Source organism: Cutaneotrichosporon cavernicola (genome assembly GCF_030864355.1).
Source record: "Cutaneotrichosporon cavernicola HIS019 DNA, chromosome: 7a".
In the NCBI taxonomy this organism is placed as follows: Eukaryota; Fungi; Basidiomycota; class Tremellomycetes; order Trichosporonales; family Trichosporonaceae; genus Cutaneotrichosporon; species Cutaneotrichosporon cavernicola.
Genome location: NC_083399.1, coordinates 196,384 through 219,652, shown reverse-complemented (window position 1 = coordinate 219,652; position 23,269 = coordinate 196,384). Strand labels below are relative to the sequence as shown.

At 58.9% G+C, this 23,269-nt stretch overlaps 11 protein-coding genes across 11 annotated transcripts; 7 read left to right on the top strand and 4 right to left on the bottom strand.

Annotated features, from left to right (window-relative positions):
* Positions 1 to 525: 525 nt before the first annotated feature.
* Positions 526 to 2,387, top strand: kes1 (uncharacterized protein; the record flags this gene model as incomplete). The annotated part of the gene is made up of 5 exons (XM_060603484.1): positions 526 to 550; positions 899 to 997; positions 1,216 to 1,367; positions 1,421 to 1,569; positions 1,604 to 2,387. The coding sequence occupies 5 exons, from the start codon at positions 526 to 528 to the stop codon at positions 2,385 to 2,387; spliced, it is 1,209 nt and encodes a 402-aa protein (XP_060459773.1).
* A 219-nt stretch (positions 2,388 to 2,606) lies between these two features.
* Positions 2,607 to 3,350, top strand: CcaverHIS019_0700790 (uncharacterized protein; the record flags this gene model as incomplete). The annotated part of the gene is made up of 3 exons (XM_060603483.1): positions 2,607 to 2,819; positions 3,035 to 3,300; positions 3,344 to 3,350. 3 exons carry the CDS (start codon positions 2,607 to 2,609, stop codon positions 3,348 to 3,350), a joined length of 486 nt encoding a protein of 161 aa, XP_060459772.1.
* A 221-nt stretch (positions 3,351 to 3,571) lies between these two features.
* CcaverHIS019_0700780 (uncharacterized protein) lies at positions 3,572 to 5,910 on the top strand (the record flags this gene model as incomplete). Its single annotated transcript, XM_060603482.1, has 7 exons — positions 3,572 to 3,730; positions 3,834 to 4,165; positions 4,202 to 4,346; positions 4,380 to 4,617; positions 4,652 to 4,974; positions 5,007 to 5,600; positions 5,653 to 5,910. 7 exons carry the CDS (start codon positions 3,572 to 3,574, stop codon positions 5,908 to 5,910), a joined length of 2,049 nt encoding a protein of 682 aa, XP_060459771.1.
* A 93-nt stretch (positions 5,911 to 6,003) lies between these two features.
* On the bottom strand, positions 6,004 to 7,627 carry CcaverHIS019_0700770 (uncharacterized protein; the record flags this gene model as incomplete). Its single annotated transcript, XM_060603481.1, has 4 exons — positions 6,004 to 6,972; positions 7,028 to 7,183; positions 7,232 to 7,455; positions 7,609 to 7,627. 4 exons carry the CDS (start codon positions 7,625 to 7,627, stop codon positions 6,004 to 6,006), a joined length of 1,368 nt encoding a protein of 455 aa, XP_060459770.1.
* A 580-nt stretch (positions 7,628 to 8,207) lies between these two features.
* Positions 8,208 to 11,285, bottom strand: AGC1 (uncharacterized protein; the record flags this gene model as incomplete). Its single annotated transcript, XM_060603480.1, has 9 exons — positions 8,208 to 8,738; positions 8,786 to 9,609; positions 9,681 to 9,983; positions 10,051 to 10,124; positions 10,161 to 10,201; positions 10,246 to 10,256; positions 10,314 to 10,382; positions 10,473 to 10,558; positions 11,143 to 11,285. 9 exons carry the CDS (start codon positions 11,283 to 11,285, stop codon positions 8,208 to 8,210), a joined length of 2,082 nt encoding a protein of 693 aa, XP_060459769.1.
* A 1,255-nt stretch (positions 11,286 to 12,540) lies between these two features.
* Positions 12,541 to 13,556, top strand: CcaverHIS019_0700750 (uncharacterized protein; the record flags this gene model as incomplete). The annotated part of the gene is made up of 3 exons (XM_060603479.1): positions 12,541 to 12,735; positions 13,035 to 13,101; positions 13,537 to 13,556. 3 exons carry the CDS (start codon positions 12,541 to 12,543, stop codon positions 13,554 to 13,556), a joined length of 282 nt encoding a protein of 93 aa, XP_060459768.1.
* A 339-nt stretch (positions 13,557 to 13,895) lies between these two features.
* On the bottom strand, positions 13,896 to 14,997 carry CcaverHIS019_0700740 (uncharacterized protein; the record flags this gene model as incomplete). The annotated part of the gene is made up of 5 exons (XM_060603477.1): positions 13,896 to 14,222; positions 14,253 to 14,301; positions 14,333 to 14,532; positions 14,570 to 14,711; positions 14,744 to 14,997. The coding sequence occupies 5 exons, from the start codon at positions 14,995 to 14,997 to the stop codon at positions 13,896 to 13,898; spliced, it is 972 nt and encodes a 323-aa protein (XP_060459767.1).
* Positions 14,998 to 15,166: 169 nt separating this feature from the next.
* On the top strand, positions 15,167 to 16,463 carry CcaverHIS019_0700730 (uncharacterized protein; the record flags this gene model as incomplete). The annotated part of the gene is made up of 6 exons (XM_060603476.1): positions 15,167 to 15,302; positions 15,427 to 15,550; positions 15,604 to 15,748; positions 15,788 to 15,981; positions 16,015 to 16,057; positions 16,116 to 16,463. 6 exons carry the CDS (start codon positions 15,167 to 15,169, stop codon positions 16,461 to 16,463), a joined length of 990 nt encoding a protein of 329 aa, XP_060459766.1.
* A 192-nt stretch (positions 16,464 to 16,655) lies between these two features.
* CcaverHIS019_0700720 (uncharacterized protein) lies at positions 16,656 to 18,189 on the bottom strand (the record flags this gene model as incomplete). The annotated part of the gene is made up of 3 exons (XM_060603475.1): positions 16,656 to 17,828; positions 17,859 to 18,000; positions 18,047 to 18,189. 3 exons carry the CDS (start codon positions 18,187 to 18,189, stop codon positions 16,656 to 16,658), a joined length of 1,458 nt encoding a protein of 485 aa, XP_060459765.1.
* Positions 18,190 to 18,748: 559 nt separating this feature from the next.
* On the top strand, positions 18,749 to 20,837 carry CcaverHIS019_0700710 (uncharacterized protein; the record flags this gene model as incomplete). Its single annotated transcript, XM_060603474.1, has 6 exons — positions 18,749 to 18,939; positions 19,091 to 19,457; positions 19,493 to 19,675; positions 19,722 to 19,977; positions 20,028 to 20,122; positions 20,169 to 20,837. 6 exons carry the CDS (start codon positions 18,749 to 18,751, stop codon positions 20,835 to 20,837), a joined length of 1,761 nt encoding a protein of 586 aa, XP_060459764.1.
* A 523-nt stretch (positions 20,838 to 21,360) lies between these two features.
* Positions 21,361 to 23,173, top strand: CcaverHIS019_0700700 (uncharacterized protein; the record flags this gene model as incomplete). The annotated part of the gene is made up of 3 exons (XM_060603473.1): positions 21,361 to 21,575; positions 21,612 to 21,868; positions 21,915 to 23,173. 3 exons carry the CDS (start codon positions 21,361 to 21,363, stop codon positions 23,171 to 23,173), a joined length of 1,731 nt encoding a protein of 576 aa, XP_060459763.1.
* Between the last annotated feature and the right edge of the window lie 96 nt (positions 23,174 to 23,269).

The window sequence follows — 23,269 nt, the reverse complement described above, 5'->3', positions numbered from 1 at the left end:
GTCGGGAGCAAATGATTACCCATGAGAGCTCAACGTAAACGTATTGGCCAAAGAGTCAGGGACACTACAGTGTGACGTTGTGGGGCCATCAACAGTGGAGTCGGTTCAGCTTGCTCTCGTCCTACACGTCCCACCACCCCACGAGTCCCAACAAGGTGATACAATGGACTAACACAATGGCCACCTACCTCGTCATCTCAGTCACTGCCACACCCCAATCTAATGGCAATATCTGTCAGACCTTGATTGTTCAGACCTAGCTGGTAGGAACAAGACACAACATACATTCTTGATACTCGATCCTATCTCACTTCATCTTTGTTCCTTCATCTACTTTCTACTCTACTCAACTACAGCTGCGTTCACTCTTTTAATCGCATCTCCTAGCCCGTACCACCGGCCTATAACATCACCTGTTTCCCATCGTCTCCAAGGCAAGCACATTTCGGCACTCGTCGTCATCACCTGTACCTCTCTTCCCTCTTCATACCTGGCAACCCCACTCGCCAATCTAATCATCTAATAATGTCCATGACTCCAAAGGAAGAAGGTACGCCTAGACACTACCCCTAACCCTCCACTTCGGTCACTCGTTTGTTGGTCCAGTGGGTCCATGTGTTCTAAAACACTGTGTACATCCTCTGGCGCCTCTGCTACGCCTCTGCTACCCAGCCCTTGCCCTGCCCCGAGCAACATCCACTGACACTTGCGATACCCTTGCTACAACCCACGGCCCTCGTCATTATTGTTATCCCGATTTGCATCTGATCCTGTCAACAACAACATCTACATATCTCTTGGCCAAATCGCCACGTCGCTCCTCTTACCTGCGCAACTATTCCACTGCTACCGTTTCGATCCAAACACGCCCGCCGCCATTCCGCGATGGGGTCACAAGGCGCCGACGTCCCCCAGGACCAGAAGGCGGGATGGGCCAGCTTCATCAAGAGTCTCGCCCACATGACCGGCGACCTCAGCTCTATGACCGCGCCGCCGTGTAAGTTGCGCCGCTGCGCTGTACCGCCCCCCCGATGCCAAGACTGACACGCGCTCTCGCTCTCGCTTTGTTGTCGGTCCACGCCCGCGTTCCACGTACTCTCGCACGACCTGCGCCATGTTTTGTTTCGGGGTCCGATCGTGCCATTTATTCCTCTCCTTGCGTCTGTGCACCGCCCCCGCTCCCACAACAATTGGCTGCGCTGCTCCATCCCGCAGTCATCCTCTCGCCCACGTCGCTCACAGAGTTCCCTGCCTACTGGGCTGAGCACCCCGAGCTCTTCGCCGACATCTCAGAGGGCGAGACCGAGGAGGACCGCATGGAGCGCGTCTTCCTCTGGTTCATTGCGACCCTCAAGGGCCAGTACACCGTGAGTGGTTGCATGTGCGCAGCCGCAGCCTCATGCCCCGCCGCTAACACCAGACTCGTAACGAGAAGATGGGCTCGGAGAAGAAGCCTCTCAACCCCGTCCTCGGCGAGCTCTTCTACGGTACCTGGCCAGACGTCGAGGGTCGCGGCGAGACCGTCCTCATCTCGGAGCAGGTGTCGCACCACCCTCCCATCACTGCCTAGTGCGTCACACCGCTCACCGCCAGCTGACCACAGCTACGTCGAGAACAAGAAGGCTGGCGTTGCGCTTCAGGGCCATTCGGGCCAGAAGACATCGTTCTCCGGCACGTCGATCCTTGTCAAGCAGTCTGGTCATGCGATGCTGTTCGTGACGCCCAAGAAGACGGGCAAGCAGGAGACGTACCTCATCACGCTCCCAAAGCTCCGCATCGACGGCATCATCTGGGGTTCTCCGTACATTGAGCTCACCGACTCTTCGGCCATTCAGGCCAGCACTGGCTATGGTGTGCAGATCGACTACAAGGGCAAGGGGTACTTCTCTGGCAAGGCTCACATGTTCAAGGCCAAGATGACCAAGGCGTCCAAGACGATCCAGACCTTTGAGGGCGAGTGGACTGGCGTGTCCAATGTCGGCTCCTCCAAGGGCCCAGTGTTCTACGACGCCGACGCGCCCAAGGAGGAGATCACCGTCAAGCCCATTACCGAGCAGGGCCAGTGGGAAAGCCGCAACCTGTGGCAGAAGGTGGCCAACGGTATCCGCGGCGGCGACTTTGAGGCGGCAGGCCGTGCGAAGAGCATCATCGAGAACGAGCAGCGGCAACGCCGCCGGGATGAGGTCGCGGAGGGTACATCCTGGAAGCTGTGGAACTTTGAGCACGTCGATTCGGACCCCGAGTTCCAGAAGCTCGTTGCGATGATGAACGACAAGACGCAGCCAACGACCGAGGACGCATACGTCTACAGCGGGGAGCACTACAAGCAGCTCCTGGCTGGTGCGTCGGCTGAGTCGGCTGCTGCGGCACCGGCACCGGCAGCGTAGAGTAGTAGACATGTACAAGTTTGTTTTGACGTTGGGCTTTGACTGGGACACTGTCTTGTAACGTTGTATGGTTTGAGTAGTGTCAGTATGTTGACACCTCCACCACGATTGCCGATCCGGTCGGCTTGAACCGGCCTCACAGTTTGCCGGCAAGACGAGCCTCTCCTGCATTCTTGCATTCTTGCATTCTTGCATTCTTGCTATCATATTCAGCACACAATGTTTACCGAAATTCCTCCTCATGCCGAGTATTTTATGACTGCGCCGCGGTTCGCAGTTGTCGGCCGCGTACTTGAGGACACCTCGCGCTTCGACTACAAGGTCCTGGAATGGTACACCGATCGTAACCTGCCCGTGACGGGTGTTAGGGCGCCGCGTCCAGGCTTCGACAACGCCAAGCCCGTACTGGGCCACAAGGTGGTTGACGATGTGGTGAGTCTGTGAACGTGAGCAGTGCGGGTATGTGGCAAGACGAGGCGACGTGAGCAGTGCGGGTATATGGCAAGACGAGGGGCGACGTGAGAAGATGGAGTGGGCATACGTCGCTTGCGTCGCACCCGCTTCACAGACTCGGACGCTGAGCTCTTGATGCAGTCTGCTCGCGACTGATAAGTGACGAGCCCGTCCTCGCCCATAGCTTACACTAGACTCAACTCCCCGACCTCGCCGAGACGTCGATCAGCGTCATCCTCCACCCGGCACTTGGCATCAAGATGATGCAGTCGCTCTTCCCCGAGCAGCGGCGGCCTGAAGCTGAGCCGTATGCCATGTGGTTCCAGCCGGGTGCGGAGAGTGCCGAGATCTTCGACTTTGTCAAGGCCAGGGGTATTGGCGACAAGGTCGTGATTGGCGACCACCCGTGCATTCTCGTGTCGGGAGACGATGCACGGAAGAAGGCGCCCAAGTCTGCGCTGTGAGGCTAGGCTGTGAAGCTACGCTGTGCCAGCTAATGGTAGAGCGTAGAATAGCACAAGCTCGAAGATTTGTGGATGAGATGCATGCTGCTTGATGACGACTTTGTGGCGTATACAGAGGCATGCTGCTTGATGAGGACTTTGTGGCGTATACAGAGGCGTTGTACTTGCCAGGATGTTGTTCATCGAGATCTCGCATTCACTCACTATGGGGATCACTGGTGGAGGTGAGCCGGTGGCAACTCACACCTCACTTTCTAACCATCTATCATGGTCCTCCCACCATTCATCCTCTCTGGAGCCAACAGTCGCGCCCACTATACCCTGCTGGCACGGCTCGATGCGGCCGAGTCCCCGCAGGCGGCCATCGCGGTCGTTGCTGCCGAGGCGGTGCGGTGTCGCGGTGTGCTGGAAGGCAAGGCGGGCAATGTGAGTGTGCCGTTCCACCTTCTCCCACTTCCCCTCCTCACCAGATCACTTCTACCTCATATCAGCTGGCTTCTCTGAACCTTCACGGGCTTGCTAACGTCAGTCCAAAACCGCTGAGACGCTCATCATCCTCCTCACCTGCACCACGGTCAGCACCATCCCACTAGACACCGACTTCGCCCTCGTGCCGGCCCTCAAGCTGGCCGAGAGCGGCAAGTCGCACCGCCGCACAGGGTATCGATTCCTTATCGAGCGCTTACCGGAGGGACATGAGCTCGCCTTGATGCTCATCAACACGGTACGAAAGGACTTGGCGAGCTCCAACCCGGCTCACATCCTTATGGCGCTCGGCGCGATCTGCCATCTCCCTAGCGACGAGCTCGCACCAGCCGTGCTCCCACTCCTGAATGAGAGGAGGCTGGTGGAACATGAACTGTGAGCTATGATTCGACTCTCTTCAGCTGACATCAGGCCGGCTGTCCGACAACGAACGATCCAGGCACTCTGCGCACTCAATGGACAGCTGGGCCTACGCGAGCTCGCACGACGTATCAGGAAGGAAGACGACGACAGTGTCCTGTCATCGATCGTCAAAAGCTTTGGAGAAGCGCTTCATGTGAGCTGTGGAGATCCTGCAAGCTGACATCAGGCGGGCGCACGTGAAGAGAACCCCGAGAAGCGGCGGAGGCAGTTCGATACGCTCTTCGCTGCTGCCGCTCGGCATCTCCACCCTTCCCCGCTACTCGTGCAGCTTATGCGCGCAGTCGCTTGTGTGCTGGCTCCCCTTGGGCGCGGGGAAGATCTCACAGACCATGTCCTCGAACGCGCTCACGCGCTGACTGACGAGATTGTCGAGGTCACCACCACGCCGGGGCCGTGGGCCCAAGGTGAGCTACAAAGTGATCGCCTAACTGACGCCAGCCTGTTTGGTGGAAGTGTGCGCGCTCGCTGCTACGATCTGGGCCGCGGATAGCAAGCCCGTCTCTGAGCCATTGTTAGAGCATGTCCGCAACTTGCTTCTCCCTGAGAAGGAGAAGGGGAAGGAACGGACTCCGGTCCATTCCGCGAGGTCAAGTCCACGCAAGCCCGAAGGAAAGAGCTCCAAACCTCATCCTAACAGGCGGATACTCGGGCTACGCTGTCTCGCCACTCTTCCGTTCGTGTGGCTGGACGGCCTGACGGAGACACACATGGGCGCTCTCATGGCCGGCGTCGACTCGGGCGACAGCACGGTTCGGCTGGAAGTGAGGTGCTGTCGCGATTCCGCTGACATCAGACTCTCCGCCTCCTGGCCAAGGTCGACGCTAACCTTCCCCGTCTGACAGCAGACAGCCACCTTGACTCTCTCTCCCGAGGGGCGGAAGAAAAGGAAGACGCCGCCTCGCGCGCGCTCGAGGCTCTCGAGGTCGCTTTGGAGGGCGAGGAACCTGGTACACGCGCGCAAGGTCTGGCAGAGAGCCTGGCTCGTATTACACCTCACTTCACACACGTGTGGATGAAGGGCGTCCACGCCGCCATCGGATACACCCAGATCCTCCCACCGACGTCGTTCATCGACCCGGCCGCGGACGCACTCCTCGCTGCCCCCGCTGACCCCACCCTCGCGGTCGCAGTGGCCACGCTGGCCGTCGAGCACGATCGGCCTGCTGTGCCTGCGCTGCTCGCGGCCCTCCCCCGTGTCGACCCCGAGGTTCAAGAGCTCTGCATCCTGGCTCTGGTGCCCCTGCATGGTGGGCAGGAGGCCGTTCGCACCCTCCGCAAAGTCGCCGAAGGGGCGATCCCGCATATCCGGCGGCGTTGCGAGCAGGTCGCGCTCGTGCTGGAGCAGGGCCAGGCGTGGGATGTCGTGGGCCGGGCCAAGTCGCGTGCTGTGAGTCGCCTCTTTTAGCTCATGTACAATACCTGGGGTTAGCTGACATTAGCTCACGGATGTCCTCGACGCGCTTCTTGCTGTGCATGCCGAGCTGGTCACTCCGTCGCGCCCATCGCTCGAAGATCGCGACTCGAACCTGTCCGCGAGCACCATCCGCTCCAAGCCCGCCGCGCTCAAGTATAATTACGGTACCAGCAGCCCGCTCGGCCGCGCGGCGGAGCTCGCGATGGGGCGAAGCGCCCTCGTAGAGCCTGACGACGTTGCGCTGGATGAGCTAACAGCTGACACTGGCCGTGTGCGTATCTAATCCTAATCCTTAGTCGCACTCGAAACCATACCCCTCATGTGAGACGGCATAACCTACTACCAGAGGCAAGATGCATGTTGTATGTCTATACTTCTATGGTGGCGAGCCACTCACACACCGCCCGCGCACCCACACAGCCCCAATGTCCCGGTCATCCCCCGCAAACAACCACTTCTCGAAGAGAGCGCGTGTATCCCCGCCGCCCCAGAACCCCGGACTCCTCGGCCTGATCCAGAGCGCGTCAAACTCCCGCCCCGGCTCGAACGACCCCGCGTCAACGCCAGCAATGTCGGCACCTCCCCGCGTGGCGAGGAACCACAGTTCGGCTATCGACAGTCCTCGGGCAGTCAGTCCCTCAAAGGCGAGAATGCGGGACATTGCATCCGCAGAACGGATGGCAGCGAGAACCCCGGTCGCCGGCCCGCCCGAACAGTCGCTACCCAGCCCAACCCGTACCCCGGCATCAAGTAGGCCCAGTACCCGGGCCGCCCCAGAGTTGAGGTTGACATTACTCGTCGGGCAATGTGATACGCCTGCTCCCCGTTCGGCGATGAGGGATACTTCGTCCGGGGTGAGATGTACGCCGTGTGCGAGGATCGTGCGCGGCGTCAACAACCCAAAGTGGTCATATACGCCTGCGTAGCTCGGGAGATCGGGGAAGGCCTTGCGCACAGCCTCGATCTCGGCGTGGTTCTCCGAGATGTGGGTTTGGATTGGGAGGTCGTTCTCTTTCGCAAGCTTGCCCAGGGCAGATAGGAGTGGCGGGGAACAGGAGAGCGCAAAGCGTGGAGTCAGGATTGGCCGCACGAGGGGCTGGTTGGCGTAGGCAGAGCCGTTGGAGAGGATGGAGGGCGTGTTCGCGAAAAAGTGGGGGAAGGCATCCAAAAATTCGTGTGTAGAGGTCATGCTGGCGACGCAGCTCTCCTCCACGTAGTCAGGAGGACTGTTGCGGTCCATACTGCACCTGCCGACGAGGGCGCGCTGGCCGGCTTCGAGCGCGACTTCGGCCAGCGTGAGCGAGGCGGGGACGTGGAGTGTGCTGTAGTAGCAAGCGGTTGTTGTCTGGCGTCAGCCGGGAGGGCGAGGGAAGTGAGGGGAAGGTGAGGGACAGACTCACTCCAGCTGCCAGAGTACGCCGCACGACCTCTCCGTAAACTTGACGGGCGTAATCGTCATCACTAAACTTCCTCTCTAGCGGAAAGGTGAGCGCATCAAGCCACTCGAGGAGCTGCAATGAATGCCCCAGCCCATTGTTCGGATACTGCGGCGCGTGCTTTCGTCAGCCAGCTCACTCCCGGCACTCCCGACACTCCCGACATACCGTATGTGTATCAACCATTCCGGGACAGAGGAATCCTTCGTGCACCACCACGAGATTATCCAGATCTGTCCCACGCCGCGCGGCGGCTGTATCTGCTGCCTGTTGGGAGAGAGAGGGAAGGCGTTCGATCCATGCTACCCGACCACTGCGGATGCATATGAGGGCATCGTAGATTTCTAGATGCGCACGCGTGGGCGCGTGGACTATTGGCGCCAGGTAGAGGGCTGTGTGAGCTTGCTTTGAGGGGACGAGGGGACGAAGGGATAGGCTCAGAGATATTGTTGATTAGCATGGCTGGCGTTTCGGCATGCCCCTCGGAGAGGAGGGTGTGCGAGCCCCAGCGTCCTCATCATTGCCTAGAGAAGGTGGATACTTACTCTGGTGTGAGGGGGTCATTGGGGCATTGGGCGGTTAAGAGAGAGAGAGAGAGAGAGAGAGAGAGAGAGAGAGAGAGAGAGAGAGAGAGAGAGAGAGAGAGAGAGAGAGAGAGAGAGCAACATGGACCCGGTAGTACCCGTTTCTAAGGGGCGTCACGTGTGAGGTCATGGCCCATGGACATGGTGCCTGTTTCCAGATAGGTGACAAGGTGTGTCAGAGCGTTCAGAGGCTGACATAAGGCCGTAGGGGCGTACAGTACCTTATCCGTGTTGATTCAAGGCTAGATAACAAGCCGCCATTGAGCCGACCTTGTGCCTCTCTCACATATCCCGATTGCAGATAGGCTGATAGCAGATACGATCTTGTCCGGTCATCGCGTCACCACCCCTTTGTATCACTTTGTATCACGTCGCCCAGCTCATGCAGGGGCATGCATTCTATACCCAAACAACCAAAAGTCCCAGACAGCGTGAACTATTATCTAAATCTACGTCGCCTGCTCCTACTGACTTGCGACCCCCTCCGGCCCCAGCCCCGGCCATGCAATGATGTGTGCACCACTCTGCCAGCTCCCCTCGCCTTCCGCCGTCTCGTCCGCTTAGCCGCTGAACGACCTCGGGTACGCCCCGAACGCCTTGGCCGCAACGTCTGCGTTGTGGATGCCGAAGCGGCTCGAGCAGTCGAGAAGAATACGCAGGCCGTTGCGCGCGCGGATACGCGAAATGTCCGTGTGAGACTCGTGCGTGGGCCGCACAGCCTCGACCGCCTTCTCGCCTCCAGGGTAGGGGAACCTCTTGGACAGAACCTCGTAGACCGCAAGAGTGACACCGAACTGAGGCGACGAGCGGATAACACGCGCAATACCACCCTTGAAGAGAGCGCGTGGCCCTTCCTCGCGAGCAATGGTGAAAAAGCCGTCGATGAAACCCTTGTACACCGTCTGTCCAGCACGCGATTGGGACTGCAGGCGCGTCTTGACGACATCGGCGGGTGTGGTCAAGTACGCCGCGGGCATGCCCGAGATACCCGCCGCAATGAGGAGCTCGCCGAACGAGAGCACCTTGCCGCGCTTGCCCTCTCCGAACCAATCCTTCTTCATGTGGGCGTACGCAGTGAAGTAGATCATGGACTGAGGTCAGCTGGAACACAAGGGAAATTAGCCTGCGCTGTACTCACAAAGGGAATGTCACGCCACAGACAAGCTGAGGCACCCTTGTACAGACCAACGATACCGAGCTGCTTGACAACGTGGAGGGCTCCACGTGGCGCCGCTGCGCCCTCCATCCGCGCCATCTCGCCAGCCATCTGGAGACGAATCTTGACAATCTCAAGAGGGTTGGTGACAGCAACCTGACAACCACCAGCGGCACCACCGGCAACGAGCTCGGCCCACAGAGGGATGCGACCAGTCTCAGGGTCCGTGAGCTTTTTCCTCACGAGCTCGTTGACGGTAATCTTGATGGCCTTCTCGGGTGCCACGCCAACGAGCTGAGGGAGCACACCACGATAGAACGCGCGGATGCCGCCCTCGTTGTGGTACACCTTCTTGACACAGTCGAAAGCGTTGCGGTACATGACCTCGCCAACAACGTTCGAGCGCTGGTTCTGCAGACGAGTCTTGACGAGGTCAATGGGGTAGACAGTGAAGGCGCCGATACCGCCAGCAATACCGCCCATCACAAAGTTCCACGCGTTCTCGCCAACCTCGTGAACGAAGCCGCGCGAGCCCTTGAGTTCGGTGACAACGTCTGTTGGTGGGTTCCACTTTGCGTCGAGGAGCTGCTCAAAGTCGGCCATGGTCAGACGCTGACTGCCAGCCAGCAAACCACTGCCACGCGACGCAAAGTGCCAGATGATGTTGGCCTCCATGGGAGTGAAGCCGCCGTAGCGGAGGTTGGCAGCGCATTGATCGAGGAAATCGGATACGCTGATGCGGCCGTCCTTGGACTTGCGCACCGCGCGGAGGAGGAGGCGCTCCACCACGTCCATGTCGCGGATGACTGGGCGGCATTAGCATGGATATCGCGGATGACTATATTGCCGAACTGCCAGCTACGGTCTTCCGACTCACTGTTGCTGAACGCAATCACCTCCGAGTAGCTGATCTTCCGGCCGGGGTTCATCGTGCACAGCGTGGGCAGTCGTGTAAGGACAGACTCGGACAGCTTATGCCCAGCGACCTCGGTGATGATGTGCTGGAACTCATCGGGGCTGATATACCCGTCACCGTCCTTGTCGAAGAAGTGGAAGGCCTGGCGGAGACGCTCGCCCTGGAAGCCCTTGATGAGCTGGGTGAACTGCGAGTAGTCGAGCGTGTGTGTCTTTCCGCGCTTGCCAAGGTAGAGCTTGCTCCAGTCGCACTCAAAGTTGAACGCTGTTGAGTCAGTGCAGTTCTTCCGAGTGGACTGGACTAAATGTCGGTCGGTGTTCGTAATACTCACGGATACCGCTGTCCTTGATGTTGTTGCCCATCACATGCTTGAACTCCTCGTAGTCGATGGTTCCCGACGCGTCCCTGTTGTCAGCTGGTCATCTCTGCAGTAAGACCTACACGTCGAAAACCGAGAATGCGAGCTGGTAGTCGGCATCGGGCTGGGGTTAGGGGTGGCCAGGCACTCATTCCGTATCGGACGTACACGTTTCAGCACTGCCGTCAGTCATAGCCCAAGCGTCAAGTATGCATTGCTTCTCGCGCCAAACTCACGCGTCTCAAAGAGCACAAAGTCGTTGAAGGACACGAGCCCGCGCTTCTTGATGTCGGCGACCTGGAAAACTGGGACGGGTTAGCGTGTCGGCAGAGAGGGTTCAAGGGTAGGGCCGGTAGTCACCGGTAGCCGCTAGCCAAAAGAGCCGTCGTACTCACGGACGCTGTACTGCTGGCGCTTAATGCGGTTGAAGCCCTCGTCGGTGGGTGCAATTGCGTTGATAAACTGGTCGACATTCAGGAACCTGTAGCATGTTAGATGTGTTCATTCTGTGCTTTTGTTCGTTCTTGGCGGTATGGCGGAGGGATCGCGTTGACGCCATACGCCATGCGCCACCGGATGGTTTGTTGCCGCCGGGTGACGACTCGTAAACGAATTTTCGGGCTGCCACCGCCCGGACGCGCCTAGCGCACCAGCTTTGCCTTCCTTCCCCGCATGCGTCCGCCATAAAACGGCAAGCATCACCGCCACCACACTGCATGGTCTGCAGAGCCCGTGGGGTGTGCTCGTACGCTGGCCACATGATCACGAATGCCTGCCCGTGCACAGCACCCCAAATCATTGGCACGGCACGCACCGCGACACGTAGCTAGGGACGCGCCTCGGACCTCGTGAGCGGCAATTGCAACGTCACGGTGACGGCGTTGTTGAAACCGCTGCAGCCAGTGATGGATCCAAAATCGCTCGCCGCCGCCATAGCGTCCAGGCTAATGCATTTGATGTTGTCCGCCATTACTGGACACGCTCGCATCGCGGTTTGCTGAATTGGCGTTTGGCAGCTGACTGGCTTTTCTCCCCGCCTCGGCAGACTGCACCCAACCAACTCACTTTTCACCGTCAATGTCGACGCCAGCGTTTTTGTCAAAGGTGCGCTTCCACCTGTGGAGCTCGGACTCTCCAGGCTTGATGAGCGCTCCAGCGGTCGAGGTGATCGCGCCGATGGCGGAGGATGATCCCTTGTCCGTCGACATGAGGGGCGGTGAGGTTTTCGGGGATGGGGATGGAAAAAGGGATGGAGGGGAGGTCTAGAGGACGGACGAGAGAGTCGGAGGAGACAAGGTAGAGTTGGGAGAGAAAAGAGTAAAGAGGAAGAGGAAAAGAGAAAGAGGAGGAGCAAGGAGATTGTTGTTGCTATGAAAGTAGTCAACCACCTCTTTAGGTCTTGAGTCACAATAAGTCAATATCCTTCAATCGTGTTGTATTCAGGGTAACTTTGAAGAGAGTCATAGAAATATGACACGGACCGGACTGCCGGCATTCAAAAAAGTCAAGTCAACTCTCTCTCTCTGGCTACTCTAGGCACGGACCTTTGTCGAAACTCAAATGTTTACAAGTCAGCAAAAGGTAAAGAGGTAACTAATTAGCTAAAAGAGTGCAACAACCCGAAGCGGGTAGACCGTGCAACAAGACGCCCACTTGACCGCTTGTCTTAATATCGCATACCTCCGGCCACCGGCCACCCTATTCTTTGACGACTTACAGTACCAACCTTGGCACCGGGCAGGCTGGCCCGGCAACCCAGACCCTTCAGTGTCCCTCATGCCCTCCTCTCATGTCCCTCACCCCTCACCCCCTCACCCCCTCACCCCCTCACCCCCTCACCCCCTTGTGCTTGACCCCTCGGTCCTCTCCGAGTAGAGACAGCTCCAACAAACAGCGAGCCAAGGCTTATCCCGAGAATCGGGCAGTTCCGCACATTCCATTCCGACGCGCAGCCATCCTACCGCGGTTTCCTGGCCTTCCTGGCCCTCCTAGCCCTCGTACCATCCTGAGCTCTCCCAAATTGAATCCCTTGTCCTGGCTTGTCTACTGTTTAGTCCATGACCCATGATCCAAGCATCCTCTGTTATCTGACGATCTAACTCTGACACAGCGACATCCACTTTGTAGACATCTAACAAGTGCTTGCCGCTGACCTATAGAGTGTCTAGCACAGTGCTGCGCGTGGTAATGTTAGGCACCGGGTGATTATTGACACAGCTCTACCTGCCCAGAATGTCAGAATGCCCATAATATCCAGAATCCAGCTCGAGCCGCTTATCTTTTCCGACCATCATAATTTATCCAGTCCCCACCCTCATCCCTTGTAAATATCCGGTCTTCCTAGAATCCTCCACCACTACCTTCGCCTCTGCCTTCCTTGGGCCAATCCCTCAATACCTCCAATACATTGTCAACTCTGACCGCGACTGCTTTGGCCACCCACACCCCTAACAAACTCTTATCATGGACGGCTTCGACCTTCCCATGTCTTTTGGCAAGAAGGGCAAGCAACCGGCGCCCCAACAACAACAACGAGCACAGCCTGGCTCGGGTTCAGGTTCGGGCTCGCGTGGAGCGCGCGGAATCGTAGGTGGCGGGCGCCGGCGAGGACGAGGACGCGCAGAGGTCAGTGGACTTGACACGGTGGCGGGTACCAAGGTGAGTGATAGCGAGTATAGCGAAGGCGCTATTTACTCTTCCCTCCTTCCCTCTTCTCTTCTCTCGTTGGTCTCTCTCCGTAGCCCGCTCGGGCCCGAAGGCGTTACTTCAGGGAGTTTAGGCAAAGGTCGAATCACGCTAGATGGGGCCAACGGTCGCGAATTGCCGGCGGGAGACCTCTGGTCACCAATCGTGGACGTGCGGTATTTCTGGTGATTTGGTTTGGTTTCTGTCCACGTTTGGTTTCGCTTGGTTTCGCTTGGTTTCGTTTGGGTGTGGCGGTGGCGCTGACATTCCAGAGGCCGTGTCCGACTTCGCCTGCGAGCGACCCAGCTGCCCTGCGTGCTGGCCCAAGTGGCCCAAGCGGTGATCGAGGGGAGAGGGGAGACTGGCGCGGCGGACGCGGAGGGAAGGGAAGGGGACGGGGACGTGGACGTGGCGGCGGCGGCGGCGGCGGCGGCGGGTTTGGTGGCCACGGCGGCCAAGGGAGACATGGCGGTCATGGTGGTGGTGGCCATGGAGGCGCACAAGGTGGAGAAGGGGGTGCGCTCTGGCGCGACTCCTTCTGCGAGAATCCCTGGAACGAACTTGAGCGCGCGCGGGCCAGGTGATTGTCGTGCATCGTGCATCGTGCATCGTGCATCGTGCACCGACGAGACGAGAGGGGTCGTGTTGTATGTATGGGTATATGGGTAACCTGTCGTTCGGAGATCTATGGCCCCATAGCGGCCTGACGCGCTGACTCTCACATCGCACGCTCTGCGCTCCATGCGGTATTTATAACGCCTAACATGATGACAGCTCGCTCGGAGAGTACCTGAGTACAGGCGCGCTGGAATTTGCAAGTTGGGCTGAGTCTTGCTCGACGGGTCGACAGTCGCCAGCAGCCATGTCAGCATGGTGGAAGAGTTCTGCTACGTTCCGCCTTGTCTGCACGTCTTTGATGGTGGAAGGATTGATGGTAGAAGGAGGGTCGTGGCGTTAGTTCCCAAGCCTGGTCGTGAGAGCGTATTGTGCCAGCCACTGCCTGTGATAGAACAGGTCGTACTTGGGAGGGCATAGTCTGCTGAAGGGCAAGTTGGTTGCCAGCTTCCTCCACATCTTAACCAGCAAAATACTGCCTCTGCGCCTCCCCCATCCCGCAACCGCTTGGCATCCCATTACTGGCAGTGACGTACACAGAACTCGAGCGCTGGTACCGCCACATCGTCCCACCATTCCTTCCCCTGCTCCGGCGCGCCCATCTCCGGCTCCATAGCACCATGAGGCATGTCCTTGCCCACGAGCAAGAGGCTCTCGACACCAAGCTCCTCAAGACGGTCATGGAGCACGCTCGTCGTCATCGGATCGAGGAGAGTGTCGGCCTCGGCGAGCACGAGGACTGTCGGCGGGAACTTGTCATGCAGGTGTTGCATGGGCGAGTGTTCGGTCGGGTACGGCCACGGAGACGCGGTGAGGCACTCGAGGAGCGTGCCGCTCAGCATGGCCTGCTGTCAGCGGCTTCAGATGGAGCCTACCATATGTCCCCAGACCATACGGCCGGATAGGTCGGCCGGGTCTTCTTTCCTGCTGTCAGCGAAGATGAGGAGGCACCCACATCCGGTCATGCCTCGTAGTGATGGGCTCTGCGAAGAGTGCGTCGACTTTGACCCTATCCTCGTCTGAGAGCGAGGCCAAGGCTTGGGCGTGAGTCACGCGCTCGCTGGGACGTTTGAGGGTCGTCGTCAAGTCCGCGAGGGGGTAGACGACGTAATTGGCTTTGGGGAGGGGCAGGCCAAGGCGGTGCGCGTCGATCGACTATCATCAGCTTGTCAGAACCAGAATAGAAGCTTACGAGAGAGAGCGTCGCGTATCCGCCCGCACTGGCGCCCATCACACATACTCGCGACGGATCGAGGGGCGCACGTGTAGGCAAAACGTCCAGGACCCACTTGTACCCGTCGACGATATCCTCTCTGATCTCTGGGAAGCGGACGCTTCTGTCAGCTTTGAATTCAAGAGGACATACTGCGGGGCCATACGGTACTCGAGGCCCACCACGGCGAATCCTTGCGAGAGGAGATACCCCACGTGTCGGGTGAGAATGTGCTGAGAGTCGCAGATGACAAACCCACCGCCGTGGTATGTGATTGCGATCGGAGCCTTCTCCCCCTTCTCAAGGGTCGGGAGGAAGACGTCAGCATGACATCCACCCGTGACCGTGTCGGCAAGGGGCTTGAAGAGGTAGCGGGTGTAGGTGTGTCCTTCGCGGGAGACTGGCATTGCTCTCTAGTTGGAGAAGAAGTGACTATCAAGATGAGGCTGCGAGAGGGTGGGGGTGTGGGGGTACGTAGCTGACGGCATCGGCCCGGGGCACCGGGCCCTACGATCGTCATATCCGGAGCGCCGCATGAGACAAGTCTGCCATCTAGCCATCATACTCTTCATCACCATGCCGACATCGAGAGAAGGATTCGAGTACACTCGATACCTGTTCAAGGAGGTGGCGCCGTCCATGACGGGCGGGTGTCATGCTGACGTGTGGATGCCGCTAAAGGACAAGGTCAAAGGCGGGAGGGTGCCGGTTGGTGAGTCTTCCATCTCAATCTGCCTTCCCTCCATGTCTCTTTCCCTATCTCTTGACCTAATGACCTAATGCTGCTGAAGAAGCTGTGCTTGTCAGCTTTGATTGCATTCACGAACTGACCCCAGGCATCACATACCACGGCGGTGGGTTCACGACAGCCGACTCGCAACACGTCTTCACCGGCCACATCGAGCACCTCCTCGAGCGGGGCTTTGCAGTCGTCTCCCTAGAGTATCGAATGTGCCCGCAGTGAGCCTCCCCTAAACTTGGCTTTCGTATTTGTGGTTGTATGCTGACGCCAGCGTCCGCCTTCCCGAGATCCGCGAGGACCTGCTTGACGGCTACCGCTGGGTCCTCCAAAACCTTCCCAAGATCCATCCCGAGCTCGATCCCGAGCGTAACTTCGTCTTCGGTGGAAGCGCAGGCGGAACATCAGCAATGTTGGTGGTACGTCAGCTAGTAGTCTCTAGAACAGGCTTACCGCAGTCGATCGATGCCGCAGCGGCCGGCTTGCCTCTCCCGAAGGCGAACTATATCGCGTACCCGCTGTCCGACACGAACGCACGCTATTTCAGGGAATACAAGCCGTACGAAGATGCGATGGCGGACCTGTCTGAATATGACAAGAAGAAGGTTGATGACCTCCTCTTCGAGCCCGTCAGCACGGCGCATGATGTTTGGTGAGCTAAGGGGTCTTGCTTAGCTGACGGCAGGGCGGAGGACGGGTCTTCACCTCGCGCGACTTGGGCGAGCATGGTGCGTGCGCGTCGAGCATTAGGATTCAGTTAGAGACCGTGCCGGGAGCTGACAGCAGGCCATCGACTCGGCCTCGCTCAACGAATTTCTAACGAGCCATGCACCGCCGTACCCCGACGCGCAGAATCCCATCAAGCTCATGTCCGCCTCCTTCCCACCCAGTGTGTGGGTGCTCGCGGCAGATGACTCGCTGCTTGACCCACAGCAGACTCGTGATGGCCACGCCCGATTGCTGGAACTAGGGGTTGAGAGCAAGCTCATCGAGGCGCAAGGTATGCCACACGGCGCTCTAGAGCCAGGACCAGGTAAGGACGGGTGGAAGGAGCGGTTCTGGCCTTTCGCGCAGCCTGCACTCGAGTTCTGCGTCGCTAAGTGCGCGAAGCGCGGGTGGTGCTGGATCCAGTAGTTGGGTAGGATGTAGGAAGTGCTCGCGCTTCGTGGATGGCAGGTAGGAAGACGAGGTCGTTTCACGCTAGCTCAAGGTCATGACTCGTCAGAGTAGCAGAAACGGGATTACAATGCTGCAGACAGATATTACAGATGCTCGATACGTTGCTCACAACTGCAGCCCTCCTCAGGCTAGCAGCGCCGCTCCTCGCTACGACCCAAAGTCATCTACGTGTCGGCTCGCCTTACGTCCCGCGCCCGACGCGCCGACCCCCAGCCCACTGACCATCTCGCGTTCCCGCCGGAACTCGTGCGCCGAATACACTTTCCCAGCGTAGTCGCTAGCACTCCCATGAGCAGCTCGGGAGGCAGGTATACCGAGCGGCGGCGCCTTTGCAGACGACAAGGCGCCCAAAAGACCAGGCGCGATGGCAGCAAGCAGCTCGGCCGGCGTCGGGTTCAGTGAGATAGAGCTGGACCGCGCATCGAGGCTGCGCTGTATCCTCCCCACCTGAGTTGGAGAAATACGCGCCTCCTGCGGCGGCTCGACCTGGACTGTGGGGAGTGGCGAGGCGCGGGGCATCGGCGACGCAGAAGCCGACGGCGCGTATACGGGGACGGAGGGATCCCAAGCGCGTCGGAGGGGGTCGTTCCGCGGTAATTGGCGGAGGAATGGGGTTGCGAGAACGCGCGCTGATGGAGCACACGACTTTCCCGCCGCTACGGCGGCGGTGGATGGGAGGAGGGCGCGCAGGACCGTGCGTGCGTCCAGCGACGGGAGAGCGGTGGATGCGCCACGCGTCATCGCATTCGCTGCTAGCGGGGGAAGCGCGCGGGCCAGCCGCGCGGCTGTGGGCCCTGACACTTCGAGGGCGGCGAGGCGGGCGATTGTAGTGGCCAGAGCCTCGCCGGCACGTGGATGGGATGAAGATGCCTGTGCGTCCGCGAGGCGGAGGACGCGCGCCAGCGGCGCCTCCGTATGTGGATACTCTGTGGCCCACGGATCAGAGTTCAACGCTAGGAGGGCAGCGAGGGATGTTTGTGCCCCGTCGGTGTCTTGGATGCCGAGGATGGACGCTGCGGCCACAGAAGCGCCCTCGTCCAGCAGGTTTTCGATGTGGGGTGACGCGAGAGCGGATTCCAACGTCCAGTCGCGCCTGGCGAGGAGTGAAAGTGCGGCCAGAGCGCGTCGCTTCCCATCCGCCTCCAAGGTCGAGAGGGAGGCGAGGAGAGTCTCAGGCGTTCCCAGGCGGAGGGCCGTTGGTCGATAAGTAGGAATAGTGGTGGCTGGTACCGGCGTCGTACCGTCTGCGTCTGCGTGGGCGTATAGACTTAGGGTGATCTGCCGCGCCGGTGCTCGGATGACTACGAGGCGCGTCGTTGTCTAGTGTCAGAATGGCATAGGGAGACGTACGCCTTCGGGCATGTCGAGGATAAAGTCAAGTGCGTGCGAGCTGGACGTGACGCGAGCAGAGGTGCGTGCAAGTGCGTTGATGGGGTCTGATGGTGCGACATTGAGCAGGATCTCAAGAGTAAAGTCGCTGGGAGAGGTTTGGCTGTTATCAGTCCCGCGCAGAAACGGAGAGCCGAGACGAGACTCACCCCACACCGTCTGGACACGCAACGCCTTCGGGGATCACGCGGAGGCTGGAGAGGCGTACGGGAGCCGAGAAGCGTATGGCGCCCATCCGCCCGCTGCCGTCGGGGTAGAGGGTCGGGGTGCCGTGATATACGAGCTCGGCCATGAGAGTGTGAGAGAGTGGAAGGTCGAAACGCGAAACAGTAAAGGTCATACAGGTCACGTCATGCCGTCATGCCCTGGAGCTAAGTGGAGACTACCCTGCCCCACTCTGCAATGCCGCCTAAAAGGAGTCATGTTTACCCTGCCCGGCACCGGCTGACTTGGTGATTGTATCTAGATCGAGATCTAGTGGAGTGGGCTCATTCCCTAGTGATCTGCAGACATTATGGTAATGCTCTAATGCTCTAACCAATCAGTGACGTTTGCGTAAAGCCTTCATTATATGATGATTGGCCACTTGCTAGAGTTAAAGTAAACCTAGAGGTAAAGAGTGAAAGAGTGAAGAGAGGGCCGCGGGGCTTCAGGCTTACGGGAGTCACCGGATCTCATTTGCCGCTCTGGAGCCAGTCATTGCGTATGACAGGAAGGGAAGGGTGGAGGTCCCCGACAAAGGCGCCTCATACGACCACAAATGACATTGCCATTATTGCCATTATTGCCCTCATTACCTCTTTGCTTCATCGTCACCTTCTCCTTGTCGTCACTACAACCTCCTTCCTGTTATGGCGTCAGATAGTGACCAGGGTCCATCAAAGCGCCCTCGTTCAGAGGTAAAGTCTAGTCGCCGAGCACTTAGCTGCACAGAGTGCAAGCGCCGCAAGACCAAGTGTTCGGCCCTAGGCAAGACACCGTGCGACTCGTGCATCAAACGCGGCCGTCCAGCCGACTGTTACTGGGAAGATGCACCTGAGCAGTAAGTTGTAGTTATTTCTTTATAAACGCTGATACGGACCGTCATATGCCCTTGCGTCGGACCTGGACGCTCTGAGGGTGGAACTACGCGATCTGCGGACCCAGGTACATGGCTTGTCTGCGCCGTCATCTGTCCTCCCAAGTTATTCCAGTAATGGCGGCTCGACGGCCCAGAGTCCGTATGTACCCGCTGCACCAAAGCCCGCACGTCGTAAGGATGGAATCGAAGTCACGGTTACGACGCTCGAGGACAAGATCGTCGGCGTTGGCCCGGGCTCGCGGCCCACCAAAGGAAGTCATGCTATGCCGTGGGACACGGCCGCCCATCGGCAGGCACTGGTCGAGAACGCCATGAGCATGCTTCCTCACCCAGCGACTGCCGCTGCGCTCCTCGACGAGTTCTTTACCGGCCCAGTACACCTGTGCTGGTACGTGTTGGACGAGCGGACGTTCCGTGCCAAGCACGCCGCGTTCGAGAAAGGCGAGCGTGACCCATCTTGGCTCGCGCTCTACCTCATTGTGAGTTGGTCTCGAGAGGCGAACTGACACACCAGGTCCTAGGCATCACAACGAAGATCAGCCCCAACAACGCCGTCCACTTCCCGGGGACGGATATAAAGCTTATCCCCACCGCGCTATATCAGGCGAGCCTGAATGCTCTCGAGGCGGCAGAGTACCTCGCCATCCCGCAGGTGCGACACATCCAGTGCGCGATCCTCTATGTCGTCACCCTCTTCGTGAGTCGGCTGCTACTATTTTGGAGCACTTCTGGGCTGACCATAGCACTTTGGCGACGACGACGATGATGTCAAGCGCCAGAACATTGTCCTACGCCACCTAGACGCGGCCGTGTCGACACTCCTTTGGCTCGACCTCGACATCATGGGCGACAACTGGAACGCCGCACCACTCGACGACCCAGCTCTTGCGGACCTGTCGCCACACGCTGCACACGAGCTGTGTAAGCAGCTCGTGCACATTGTCCAGTTTATGGACACGACAATTCCGCGGCGGCGCTCTATCTGGCGTTTGATGAACAGTACGTCTCCTCTTCCAGATAGGCAGTCTTGTGAGTCGAGCTGACAGCAGTCACAACGTCGATCCCCGCGAACCGCAAGGTGCCGTCGGACATGGACTACCCGGAGCTGCCTTCACACGTCGTCACCCCAGCCGGTTTGCCAAGGGTACGTTTGGTCTCCTCCCCTTCCAATATCTTATGCTGACACGCAGTCCGCCAACGCCTTCTGCGTCGCTCTGCGAAAGTACGGCAACGACAGCGCCGAACTCACACACGAGGAGACAATGGTGTACGACGCCGAGCTACGTAGTGCGCTCGCTCTAGTTCCCCCACCTGCCTCGCTCGACACCTCGTGGATGCTCCACATGGTAATCACCAGCGTGCACAACCGCATCTTGCGCGCCCACCGGCCGTTTCTCATGCGCTCCGTCAACGACCCGTCACTGGAAGTATCTCGCCGTGCATGTGTAGAGTCGGCGCGCCGCATAGTCGAGGCGCAGCTGGTATTCAACGTCAAACCCGAGATCCGCCCTCGCTTCGCCGTGCGCTGGGTCATTGGCGCAGTCGTCGTCCTAGCCATGGACTATGTCCTGGGCAACATGGACAGCCGCACGAGTCTGCTGCAGGCGCGCGACGTGTTCCTGAGCGTCATGGGACCGAGAGGAAAGCACTGTGTCAAGGCCCTCGATGCGCTCGTGTACGCCGCCGATGTCAAGACGGGTAGCGTCTCGGCAGACACGGATCTTGGAACATTCTTTGACCTCGTCAAGGAAAAGCTGGAGAATACAGACGCACCGCAGGGCGCCATCAACATACTCTGGGGGAACCTCGAGGAATTTGACCTAGCGGGGATGTTCATGGGCGAGCACCACGCCGTGTAGGATAGGTACCTGTGTATTAATGCGACCAGTGTTGTGACGGTCATGGTTGAAGCCTGCGCTCGACGCCGACAGACAAGGCAAGGCTTGCAGCCGGCAAACCTGTGCGGGAATCAGATGTAGCTAATTTTAGCGGGGCAGAGTTTCGCAATGGAGCCGCCAAGGCGTGGGTGGAAGCCCGACGGATATAGATCCGAACATTCCACTCAGGCACCCGCCGGGCTGGTACTTCACGTGCTGTCCTCGGTGACACAATTTTGAAGAGGTGATGAACGGTCCAGTTGATGATGTGAGCGGGTCAAGCGGCACTCGACAACGCAGACTACATACACAGGTGGACAGGTGCGGACACCAGGGGGCTCCAGCTAGGGAAGCGACTGTATGGGCAGGGCTCCAAACTTGCGCGACTCGAGTTCCGGTGGTTGGGCGGCTAGCTCCCGCCGGCTTTGGCCAGACAACGTAGCTAGATCTTATCACTCACTGATTCACTCACTCACTCACTCACTCACTTACCTTTTACGACACAATGTCGCCCTTCGTCCCGCCCGAGCACGACGCACGTAGAATACCGAGCTCGGCCGCCTGTGCGGCCGGTACTCTGTCTTCTGTCACTTTGTCCATGTCGATCGAGAACGAAAAGATCTCCACTCCTGCCGCGGCGGTACTGGAGACAACTTCGGACGTGGGTGCTGAGGCGCCCAACGTCAATACCCTCCATCGTTCGCTCAAGAGCCGCCATGTGTGAGTCTGGTCTTTGCTACAGCATACTGACCCCAGCCAAATGATCGCCATCGGCGGCGTCATTGGAACCGGCCTGTTTATCGGCACCGCGACCAACCTGCAGAACGCGGGTCCGGCCGGTCTTCTTATTTCATACTGTCTCATGGCCACGCTGCTTTACTCGGTCATGGTCGCGCTGGGCGAGATGATCTCGGCGTTTCCCATTCCCGGCGCTCAACTCGCCCTTGCGTCCCGTTTCCTCGCCCCAGAAGTTGGATTCGCAATCGGCTGGCTGTACTGGTACTGCTACATCGGTGAGTTGCTCTCAGCCCATCCCAGCCCAGGCCAAACCAACGCCAGTCCTCCTCCCCGCTGAGATCTCGGCTGCGGCCGTGCTCATCACCTACTGGACCCCGACGGACGGTACCTGCGCCCCCGGCCTGTGCAACTCAGCCGTCTGGGTGACTGTCATGCTCGTCGTCGTAATCCTCGCCAACATCGTCGGCTCGACTCGCGTGTTTGGCGAAATCGAATTCTGGGCCGCTTCAATTAAAGTCCTGACAATCATTGGCCTAATCATCATCTCTATCGTCATCACCTCGGGCGGCGGTCCTAACCATCAACCCATCGGATTCAAGTACTGGGTCGAAACGGGTGGTTTTGTCCAATACAAAGGCATCCCAGGCGCGTGGGGTCGTTTCCTCGGTTTCTTCGCCGTCCTCATCTCGGCCGCATTCGCATTTATCGGGACGGAAATCACCGCCGTCGCTGCGGCCGAGGCGGGGTCTCCTGCAAAGACCGTTCCGCGTGCAATTAAGAGCGTGTGGCTCCGCCTCGCCCTCTTCTACATCTCCTCAGCATTCCTCATCGGCCTCTTGGTATCTCCCTCCCACCCCGATCTGAATTTGGGAAGTACCGCCGCTAAATCGCCCTTCGTCATCGCTATCAAAGGGGCGGGAATCAAAGTCCTCCCAGCTATTATCAATGCCGCGTTACTGTCGAGCGCATGGAGCGCCGCCATTGCCGACCTATACATCTCCTCACGCACGTTGTATGGCTTGTACGCCAGAGGCGCTACGCCTCGCCAAGCACACTGGCTGGGCAAGACAAGGAAGGACGGCGTGCCGTGGGTCTGTGTGACTGTGTGTGCGGCGTTTACCCCGCTGGCGTACTTTGCCGCTTCGCCCAGTGCCAGCGCAGGCCAGGCGTTCGGATACTTTGCGTCCATGTGCGCCGTGTGCGGCATGCTGTCGTGGAGCGTCATCCTCCTCACTTCTCTTCGGTGGCATCGCGGTCTCAAGGCCCGTGGAATTGACCGCTCCACTCTGCCTTATCGCGCACCACTCCAGCCTTACCTCTCGTACTATGGCCTCGGGGTCAGTATTATCGTCATCGTCTTCTCGGGATTCACTGCCTTCATCCACAAGTTTGACACGAGCGCTTTCATCACGACATACTTTGGCATTCCATTCTTCGCAGTCCTCCTCCTTGGCTACAAGTTCTGGCACAAGTCGGGCCTCGTCCGTTACGAAGACATGGACTTTACGACGGGCTTCTCGGGTACCGACGACATGGACGGTGACGAGCGCAAGGGCTGGCTCGCCCGCATCGGCGTGTAACCATAGCCACCCACCCACCTCATGCATCCAGTCATGTGTGCCTGAATGTGGCTCCAAGTGCTAATGCTGCATTCTAAGTGATACTACTAACATCCC